The sequence below is a fragment of the Hemibagrus wyckioides genome, linkage group LG05, assembly GCF_019097595.1.
Source record: "Hemibagrus wyckioides isolate EC202008001 linkage group LG05, SWU_Hwy_1.0, whole genome shotgun sequence".
Classification (NCBI taxonomy): Eukaryota; Metazoa; Chordata; class Actinopteri; order Siluriformes; family Bagridae; genus Hemibagrus; species Hemibagrus wyckioides.
In genome coordinates, this window is record NC_080714.1 from 7,225,735 (window position 1) to 7,237,039 (window position 11,305).

The following is an 11,305-nucleotide window of genomic DNA, read 5'->3' on the forward strand; positions in this document are numbered from 1 at the left end:
GCCTCCATCGATATTCAACAGGATTCAGGCCAGGAGATTGTCTAGGTCATGCAAGACAAAACTGTCAGAATTCTTATTTCTCCTCATATAGATATCTTAGCTTTTAGTACATACAATGTGAATGTCTCTTTCTTTGTCTTCTAATGGGTACCTTTAGTCTTCTTCCAGAATAGCTGAATTTGCTATTGCTGCAGAGTCTTACTCAGGCCATCTATGAGAGATACTGTAAATTAAGCGAGAGCATTTTTGGCCCAGCTGATGAATAATTGCCCTCACATTCTGGCTCTGCATCCCCTTTAAATGCTTTCCACCTATTTCCCCTGTATCCCATTGATCCCATCTCTAATATGGATTGTTCAGCACTTTTATATTGTTCTGGACTCGGTAGCCTGTAGCATCTTCTGCCATTCTATCCCACTCTCATTCAATTCCAGCATATTTTATGAATACAATTTTATTTAATGGGCAAGCCAAATGTGACATTGGCAAGACAATTCTAACTGAGATCACATAAGGAAGAAACCTTCAGAGGAACCAGATTCAAAAGGGAACTCCTTCTGGGTGACACCAGATAGTGGAGTTGTAAATGAATACTCTTCGGAGATAATGAGCATCTTCATTCCAGTTTTATTTTTTAACTTAAAAAAGAGTTGTGTTTTTGTCTGCAGCATAGACACCTGAACTAAGCTATTCCAGTGAGGACATGAGGGTTGTGATATTGATCCAAATAACATGAAAAATTCACTCTTCCCTCCAGCGGCTTCTCTGCTGCCTCACCGGTTTGTGACAGTACGCCGTGGCAGTCCTGCAGCACGAAGCGGCCTGATTCGGCCCGGCGATCGGCTGGAGTCGGTAGAGGGACGCAGTGTGGTCAATCTGCCCCACAGAGAGCTGGCACAGATACTGCGCAGAGCGGGCAACACGTTGCGGCTGACCGTTGTCCCTCGCGCCAGCGCTCGTGAGTTGCATATGTTTCCTTAAATAGCTTTGCATTGTATAATGATCTCTTCTATTTATGCTTTAAAATGGATTAAACTCTATTTCTCATGTTTGAGTATTTATTCCAAAACTATAGTGTGTATGTACTTTTTTTGGTTTTAGACACCAATGCTACACTTTAACCAGTGCAACACAGCTGGCAAACAAACAACTGCACAGCCAAAAGTCTAAATATTTATTTCTGAGCATGAGTAGGAGAAGGGTGGCAATTCTTGCACAGATTGCTCTAATATGGATGTACATAAGAGTACTAGGACAGAATAAAAAGTGTCACCTTAACTGCTGTGCCCGTGTCCCATTACACCTTCACTTCACATTCCTCGTCTCTGATTGGCTGTCTGTTCCACTCCTCTCACACTCTCCTTCATATCTACACTCAGATTCCACTGAGCACTCAGACAGCGATCCCCATCCCAGAAGCAGAAAGCCTCACAGGTCCAAACCTAAGGTTAGACAACATACAACTTGGCTTGTTAGTATGGAAATGTACGACTATGTGAAAGCAACCTTATATATCTGTTCTCTCTCCCTATCCCAGGACTCATCACGGTACTACAGTGTGGAGCTAGAGAGAGGTCCAACTGGGTTTGGGTTCAGTCTTAGAGGAGGTAGCGAATATAACATGGATCTTTATGTTCTGGGCCTGATGGAAGGAGGACCGGCCTCAAGTAGCCGAAAGATGCAGGTTAGTGGTACAGTGAATGAATACAGAATTTTACAAATAATTAGGAAATTTGCATGTATTTGCTTTATAAATGTATTCAGATACCTTTACATTTTGCACACTTTATTGTATGATAGTATTTTGTATTATATAAAATTTATAACTGATTGAATGTATATTTTTGTCCATTAATCCACATGCAATATGCAATTTACCAAAAATTACCAAAAAAATATTTAGAGCTTTTATTTTGTACTTTGTAGAAGCATCTCTTGCAATATTTGCAATAGGTTTGCAGACATGGATTGGGCATTTCCCATTCATCCTAGCGGTCACTCACACACATTCACGTACACTTGTCCTGAAGACTGTATGATTTGAGTCTTTTTCATTCTTTCAACCCAGGTTGTGTCCACTCTGGAGCAGGATTTCTGCTCTGTAGATAGCTGCATTTATCCTTTCTTGAATTGTGACCAGTCTCTCCATCACTGTCACTGAGAAGCACTCCTATAGTGTACTGCTGCCACCACCATGCTTCACTCTAGGGATGGTATTAGCCAGTTGATGAGCTGCATCAGGTTTCTGCCAGATGTAACGCATGGATTCCAGCTCAAAGAGATTAATTTTAGTCTTCCTAGACCAGAGAGACTCCTTCCCTTATGCTTTCAGAGTCCTGTAAGTGCCTGCCATATGCCTTTTACTCAGGAGTGGGTTCTATTTAGCCACTCTTCCCTAAAGGCCTGATTAATGCATTTCTGTGATCCTGAGAAAGGCTTTTCTAGCCGTTTCTTTTTGTTCCAAAGTTATTCCATTTTATAAGCATGGAGCTTTCTGTGCTCTAGGGAACGTTCAAAGCTTTAAAAAGGGTTTAAAACTCTTGCCCATCCTTGACAGCTCGATTGCAGTGCTGTAGGGAGAGTCTCTTGAACTTCATGGCTTAGTTTTGGGTCTGACATTCACTGTGGAATTGTAGGACACATCCAATCAATCAAATTCTCAAGACAGCTCCAAATAATCAAACACTGATGTTTAATAAATGTGTATTGGCAACCGAACGTTCATTTTAATTTTGTGTGAGCTGTATATAAAATGTAGCTCTGTTGATGTTACTGGAGATTTGGTGCACAGGTCACACTTTAAGCCTATTGTGCAATATTGTTTACTGTTGCAGGTTAGTGACCAGTTAGTGGAAATCAATGGGAAAAGCACAGCAGGTATGAGCCACAGTCAGGCTGTGGAGCAGATCAGGACTGCAGGCCATAAGATCCATCTTGTCCTGAAAAAAGGCAACGGATACGTTCCCGACTACGGTAAGTTTCATGCCGGGTGCTTACTTCAGATATGAGCAACCAGTCTCTTTAAACATTTCATTCATCATAGGCAATCCAGTGCATGTTTTAAAGGGTGTTTTGAGCTGAGCATGTGATGAATGTGAGAGGATGATACAGGCAGGCAGAGCTGGACATAAATGCCAATGCAGTTTAGCTGTAATGATATAAGGCTGACAATTCTGGGTGTATCGGCTGTTCTTTTTCTTTCTTTCTTTAACAGATTACTAACAATAACATTTTCTGTGCTTTTTTCTACCATGTATTCTTGATTTCCTTTTATTCACTTTCTTTCCATTTATTTTTTCACATTTCTTGACTTTCTTGATTCTTCTTCCCGTCCTTCCTTTCCATTCTTGAGCAATTTTATCTCCTGCCTCCTACATTTCCTATTTCTTGTCCCTTGGATCTTCTGTCTCTTTTTCATTTGTTACCCTTTTTTTATTTAATCTTTTGAAAACTCCTTCCCTCTTAACCGCCGTGAAACGGTCGCACTTTTCTACTTCTCTACATTCTTCCCTTCTCTCCCTTTCCCTGTGTCTGTCTGTCCCTCAGTGGAGCTTTCCAGTCTTTCTCTCTGTATGACCAACTCCAAGCTGGGCGAGCCTTGCTTCTATGTGATCGGGCGGACCGAGAACACGCGGTTGGTAGTCGTTCCTGTTAGTTCTCCCATTTTCCTGTTTTCTCTACCTCTCTTTCTCTATTGCGCAATGTACTGTATCTCTTTAATCTGGAGTTTGGGAGTCGTCCATTGAGTGTCTCTAGTCTGGAAACCTGCCTTGTCTAATGGTAGACATGTAAATAAAAATATCTAAGAGAGTTAAGTAGGGCAGCTTGTATAAAAACTTATTCCAGTACCATTTTACCAGTATTTTATAGCCATTCAACCCAAGAATTGCTTTTTAATAACTTTACTGTTTAGTTTAACCCCACATGCCATATTGACAAATTGGGTGGGTCATACACCGATCAGGCATAACATTATGAGCAGTGAGAGGTGAAGTAAATAAGACTGATGATCTCCTCGTCATGGCACCTGTTAGTGGGTGGGATATATTAGGCAGCAGGTGAACAATTTGTCCTCAAAGTCGATGTGTTAGAAGCAGGAAAAATGGGCAAGTGTAAGGATTTGAGCGAGTTTAACAAGGGCCAATATTGTGATGGCTAGACGACTGGATCATCTCCAGGTTTTGGCAGCAAAAGGGGGACCAACACAATATTAGGCATGTGGTCATAATGTTATGCCTGATTGGTGTATACTCTAAAAACGTATGTGGCATCCTGGGAAAACCTCGTGTTTATTAATACAAAAATTTATTACAACCCTTATTACAAACTCATATGATGTTGCCTATATCAGTTTCCATATGGCTTATAGCTGATCAACAATATCAGTAAAGAATGACAATTACTGTGTGAGGAAATGTGAGGGAAGGCAGGATAGACGCTTAATAGGTAAAACCCAATAATTCCAAGTGGGTTTCAGAGAACCATTTGATTTAAACACGAACAATTTCTAATAATAAAAATAACAAAACAAGGAAAACAGGTAAAGGTCAATACAAGGAAACACAACATAAACCTTGGATAAAATAAAGCTCAGACCTAATAGATATTATGTACATGAGGGTATGTACAGACAAACTAATCAGAGATTAAGCTTGTGCACACATTAGGTAATAAAGCATAAAAGGATATATACCTATATGTGCATGTGTGTGTGTGTGTGTGTGTGTGTATACACTATATTGCCAAAAGTATTCGCTCACCTGCCTTGACTCGCATATGAACTTAAGTGACATCCCATTCCTAATCCATAGGGTTCAATATGACGTCGGTCCACCCTTTGCAGCTATAACAGCTTCAACTCTTCTGGGAAGGCTGTCCACAAGGTTTAGGAGTGTGTTTATGGGAATTTTTGACCATTCTTCCAGAAGCGCATTTGTGAGGTCACACACTGATGTTGGACGAGAAGGCCTGGCTCTCAGTCTCCGCTCTAATTCATCCCAAAGGTGTTCTATCGGGTTGAGGTCAGGACTCTGTGCAGGCCAGTCAAGTTCATCCACACCAGACTCTGTCATCCATGTCTTTATGGACCTTGCTTTGGTCACTGGTGCACAGTCATGTTGGAAGAGGAAGGGGCCAGCTCCAAACTGTTCCCACAAAGTTGGGAGCATGGAATTGTCCAAAATGTCTTGGTATGCTGAAGCATTCAGAGTTCCTTTCACTGGAACTAAGGGGCCAAGCCCAGCTCTTGAAAAACAACCCCACACCATAATCCCCCCTCCACCAAACTTTACACTTGGCACAATGCAGTCAGACAAGTACCGTTCTCCTGGCAACCGCCAAACCCAGACTCGTCCATCAGATTGCCAGAGAAGCGCGATTCATCACTCCAGAGAACGCGTCTCCACTGCTCTAGAGTCCAGTGGCGGCGTGCTTTACACCACTGCATCCGACGCCTTGCATTGCACTTGGTGATGTATGGCTTGGATGCAGCTGCTCGGCCATGGAAACCCATTCCATGAAGCTCTCTGCGCACTGTTCTTGAGCTAATCTGAAGGCCACATGAAGTTTGGAGGTCTGTAGCGATTGACTCTGCAGAAAGTTGGCGACCTCTTCGCACTATGCGCCTCAGCATCCGCTGACCCCGCTCCGTCAGTTTACGTGGCCTACCACTTCGTGGCTGAGTTGCTGTCGTTCCCAAACACTTCCACGTTCTTATAATACAGCTGACAGTTGACTGTGGAATATTTAGGAGCGAGGAAATTTCACGACTGGATTTGTTGCACAGGTGGCATCCTATCACAGTTCCACGCTGGAATTCACTGAGCTCCTGAGAGCGACCCATTCTTTCACAAATGTTTGTAAAAACAGTCTGCATGCCTAGGTGCTTGATTTTATACACCTGTGGCCATGGAAGTGATTGGAACACCTGATTCTGATTATTTGGATGGGTGAGCGAATACTTTTGGCAATATAGTGTATATATATATATATATATATATATTCTGTATGTATATGTGTGTGTGTTTGAAGTATTAAACTCTGTGGCAGTGCTTTGGCAGTTCTTAATTGGTTCTTGTAATCTCTCCCCCTCTCTCTCTAGGCCATGATCAAGGAGCAGCCGTCTCCTCCCTGCCCTCAGCCCTGCAGCCGCATCTGGCTGCAGTGAATCACCATCACCGCCGTCTGAATTCCACGTCCAGCCCTCCAAGAACAGGCAGGACCCTCGGCCAGAGAGGAAGGACAGAGCACCAGGGCCGGGAGGAGAGCCCCAAACGAACACAGGTCACAGGTCACGGGTCAAAGGACAGGAGGAGGAGACAAAGCTACCACAGTTTACCCAGAACTTTCCACAGAGGACACAGCGATGAAGAGGATATCAGTGAACCAGCAACGAGAGGAAGACCTAAGCAGAGAGAGACAAAAGGGGCAACAGGTAGGAGGAGTAAAAGTGAGGAGAGAAGGGGACAGCCAACAAATGAGATAGAGGAAGAGACTCAGGGAGAGGAAGAGCAGCGAGACAGAGAGCAGGAGAGAGAAGAAATGCACATGAGTATTCATGAGCAGAGGTTTACAGAGTTAATTAAGAAATGGAACGAGAAGTTAAAAAAGAAATCGGACACCAAGGAAGGAGAACTGCAAACCAGTGTGTTTTTGCACAAGGATGAAAGGGGAAATCTGGGAGGTGAAAACTATAGAGCGAGGAGGAATGAGCAGGAGCCGAAAGTTGAGTCAAAAATTAAGACAGAGCAAATGCTGCCAAATGATTGGGGGAGAGAGAGAACATGGCAGCAGGATGTCAAGACTCTACCCTATGTTGGTATGTCTTTGCCAGGGCAAGAAAAGATTCAGTCTAACCACCTCTCTGCCCATGAATCCAGTCAGTCTCCATTCTCCTTTCTCATGTCCCGTCAACTGCAACACACAGAGCCAGAATCAGAAGTGAGTGCTTTGATTGCTAACGGATCAGATGCCAGATGCCAAGTTCTCTACATATAGAAGTTCAGGAGCCACGAGCACCGTAGTCCCTGGCCCAAATCCAGTCTTCTCACACTCTGTAGAGAAATGGATAGAAACCGACTAACAGGAAGCTTAAAGAAGCAAGCGGTGAGAGAGAATTCCATCACCTGACATATAATACCACAATAATTGAAAACTAGCTGTTGGGCCATATCACCTTTTACAGATTAGAATGAGAAATGTTCAGGGAGGGAGACTACAGCCATACTGTGGTCCTTATACTATATAAGGAATATAAAGTGTTTGTAAGGATGAACTATCCTCTCCTGCCACTTCATCTTTCCGTCTCCTGCTTTCCTTCCTCAGTTGAATGCTTGAGGGACGTTTTCTGTCCTCGTGTTTTTGTCATACGTTGTGCCTGTTTTTAGATTCTGCTTGTTGTGTATTACTCTTCCTCTTAGCTCTGGGTCAATCTTTTTCTCTCTGCTCTTTAATCGTCTTGCTTTATTTTTTTCCGAAGCTTGCTATTACGGAAGGGAAGACCGGTTGAATGAGGATCTAGTTTTGTCTCAGAAAGGTGGGGAAGACATGAAGCATTACAATTCCACAAGCCAAGATTTTTTGATATGCAAATAAAGATGAATGTTATGCGTTATGTATATTAAACATTTCCCTTTTTTTTTTTGGGTTGTAGGAAAGTAATTCAAAACCACGGGACAGGGCGTTACTCATAACACCCAGAAGCTGATTGCTTTCCTATAACAACATGCCATGAAGTGTTTTATTCCCTTTTATACCACAGCAGTCCCAATTATCACAAATTTAAATTTATTAATGAACGCGTCGTCTCATTTATAGCAACATGAAACGAAACATCTGTAAGACAATTGAATTTTCCTCTTGACTTGGCAGCTGTAAACAGTTCCTCCCTCATCAGCCTTTCTTTTGTTCCTTGTTAATAAGACAAAAGATTTACAGAGAAACCACAAATCTCAAAGACTCTCCTGCAGCAGAAAGCTGACTTAAAAAGCCCAGGCATTTGAAGACTCCTTATGTTTATTCCTTGACTTAAATTATCATCATTCAAGTCTCTGTAAATGAGCTATTGCTAAATAAATAAGTAAAATAAAAAATATAGAAACGTTAACATATTACAATGAATGCATTAACACACACCTGTTTCAGAGCTGCTTGTATTGAAAAACTATATTTTGTCCAATCAGATTTTGAGAATTAAACAATGCAGTGGTATAAAAGACATTAACTTATTGTATCGCCTTTTTCTTGGGAATCCTTTCCCAAATGACAGATTGTGTATTTACCACACACTCATATACTACAAAAGGGATTGAGCCCTACAGGCTTTATGCTTTCTAAGTGAACCTTAGATCATTTTGTGGCTCAGTTAAACATCTCTCTGTCATCTCACCATCGTCCTTCTAACTTCTCTGACCTCGGAGCCTAGAATATGAACGCCTGATGAATGATAAGCCATTGCCTATGGCAATAACCACATGACTGATATTCTATGTTGCCTGTGAAAGTCACGTTGTCCTACAATGTCCATTGTTAAGTAGCGAAATTACACTATGCAGCAGCGAAATGGAGGATTTAAGGAGGAACAGAGATAGCCAGCAGCCACAGAGTGTCACTACGCATTTCACTCCCAAACTCAGAGATCATGAAACAGTAGCTGAAAAGTGCCCTCTGTGTTCCAACACGACACATTCAAGACATCACTCCCCCATCTCCTTCCTCCTCCCTTTGACGTTCCGCACTGGACGGATATGCACCTCATGGATATGGACTACTTTTATCGATTATACCTTTTTTTTTAACCAAAGACTGCAGTAAATCTTTGAAGCTGGAATCACAAGCCTTTGTTTGAAAACTGTGTAAAGCCTATAGGAAGCGGTTGGTGATGTTTTATCTTTTGGACTTTCGTGCGGTCAGTGTCCTTAACTTGTTCTGTCTAAATGTTCAAATAAGGGCAATGGACATCAATACATCAATGTATTATGCTGCTATTCAGCCATAAACCAGTGTAGACGAATTATTAACTACTTAGTGTTCTTTCCTATGCCTCAGGAGAAATTCTCAGATGGACGTATAAAATGTTTTTGGGTTTTTTTTTTTTTCTCCAGAGGTATGAGATGGGAGTAGGTTTAGAAAACAAAAAATAATGATAATAATGATAATTTTGTACTTATAATAACTAGAGTGTCAGATGCCAAATGTATACTAGTAACCAGTATGATGTCACCATTTTAAAGCATCCATATAGCCATCTAGTTTCTACGTTTCCCCAGCAGGTCTGGGCTAAGTTTCAGTCTCAGTGTGTGCAGTATGTGCTGTAAAGTAAGAGCATTCATAAACGTAAGAAAAAGGAAATGAGCCAGTGCCAGATGCAGCTTTACATTTGAGATCCTTTCCTCTTTTTGCGATATATATATATAGATATATGTGCAGGTATATAAATCTATCTATGGCCATGTATTTATTGTAAATAAATATATATATATATAAATATATATATATATATATATATATATATATATATATATGTATATATATATATATATAAATATGAATATCTAACAGGTGTACAGTTTATTATTAACATGAATATAATAGATATATTATATTTCTTTTATGATTAGGTTATATACAGTTGTAACCAAATTGCAAATTGTATTAAATGATATTACAGTAATAAAGATTCATGTATCTGCTATACAAGAATGGTCTCTTCTTTGAGATGATGAAATGGAATGATTTTGTTAGCTCAAAGATTTAGCTGAATATTCAGCTAAATATATGATTACTCACGTCTATGGTGTTATAATATTTCATTTCTGCTGTCTTTCTTGTTACATGTGGCCAGATGCAGAATTATTGGCACTTTTGGAAGATCAGAGGACAATGACCAGACTGGTTCAAGCTGACAGGAATGCTTCAGTAGCTCAAATAACCAGTCTGTGGTCAGCGATGAGCAGAAACGTAGCTCAGAATGTGAAACATGTTGAATGTTAGAGCAGAAGAGGTGCCGTAGCAGAAGACCACAACAGTTTCCACTCATCAGATTTCAGCCAGCAAAACAACTACAGGCTACAGCGTGCACAGGCTTACCAAAACCAGATCTGGGGGAAAATATCACTTTTTTTCAAATGTTCTGATAGCAATAGCAGATACATCAGTACCGAGGTGAAAATCCAAATAAACTGGAACAGAATACTCCTATTAAAAATATCATCTGCATACACCAACTTTCAAATCTGAACACCAGATGGAGGCAAAGTACCTTATCAATATGACCGTAACATATTTAGGTTAGCACACTTGTGCATTTAAAAAATTTTAGACCGTGGTGTGAGGATTACAGTGAATTTCCTTTATGCTTATTATTAATCTGAGTGCAGCTCAAGAACCAAAGCCCCATCAAATATCCCTACAATCAGGCATAACATTATGACCACCTGCCTAATATTGTGTTGGTCCCCCTTTTGCTGCCAAAACAGCCCTGACCCATCATGCACTGTGTATTCTGACACCTTTCTATCAGCTTTAACTTCTTCAACAACTTCTTTGAGCAACAGTAGCTCGTCTGTTGGATCGGATCACACGGGCCAGCCTTTGTTCCCCATGTGCATCAATGAGCTTTGGCCGCCCATGACCCTGTCGCCGGTTCACCACTGTTCCTTCCATGGACCACTTTTGATAGATACTGACCACTGCAGACCGGGAACACACCACAAGAGCTGCAGTTTTGGAGATGCTCTGATCCAGTCGTCTAGCCATCACAATTTGGTCCTTGTCAAACTTGCTCAAATCCTTACACTTGTCCATTTTTCCTGCTTCTAACACATCATGTATAGATAGATAGATAGATAGATAGATAGATAGATAGATAGATAGATAGATAGATAGATATAGCTGTGTGTGTGTGTGTGCTGTAATAATATCTTTTTATTGCACTAACCAATTCTATGACCACTGCTATGACTGAACATCCAGTTTGCTAACCATTACACAGTTTGCCACGTTAAGCATCAGCCATTTTCATGAACATGTTTTATGAACTGTCATATCTCAGCCCTAAGCTATCTCCGGCTGATGAAAACCACACTTCTGATAAAACAGGCTTTCCAAAAAAACTCTCTCCACCAAGTAGGGTGGATGGCGTAATTGTTGCTGTTATTTTACACAGACTTGTGTATCCCCTGTAGGGAGAACTGTTGGGGGGGGGAATAAATATAGAAAAAATGATTGCATGTTTCCTTCACACGTTACACATTCACCTTGGATTTACTCCAACTATTCCACCCCCCTTTAAATTTCATAATTGATT

At 41.0% G+C, this 11,305-nt stretch overlaps 1 protein-coding gene across 3 annotated transcripts in view; it reads left to right on the top strand.

Annotated features, from left to right (window-relative positions):
• Nucleotides 1–9,443, top strand: part of LOC131352502 (membrane-associated guanylate kinase, WW and PDZ domain-containing protein 2) — a 59,009-nt gene extending 49,566 nt beyond the window's left edge. Inside the window, exons 13-18 of one of the 3 annotated variants that reach the window (XM_058388643.1) lie at nucleotides 758–958; nucleotides 1,380–1,447; nucleotides 1,538–1,684; nucleotides 2,835–2,973; nucleotides 3,547–3,650; nucleotides 6,101–6,297. In XM_058388643.1, the coding sequence (XP_058244626.1) occupies nucleotides 758–958; nucleotides 1,380–1,447; nucleotides 1,538–1,684; nucleotides 2,835–2,973; nucleotides 3,547–3,650; nucleotides 6,101–6,166 (725 nt within the window). In that variant the 3' untranslated portion in view covers nucleotides 6,167–6,297. Of the gene's footprint in view, nucleotides 1–757; nucleotides 959–1,379; nucleotides 1,448–1,537; nucleotides 1,685–2,834; nucleotides 2,974–3,546; nucleotides 3,651–6,100 lie in introns of all 3 variants that reach the window. The other 2 variants (XM_058388644.1, XM_058388642.1) reach the window with 2 other exon arrangements.
• Nucleotides 9,444–11,305: the final 1,862 nt, after the last annotated feature.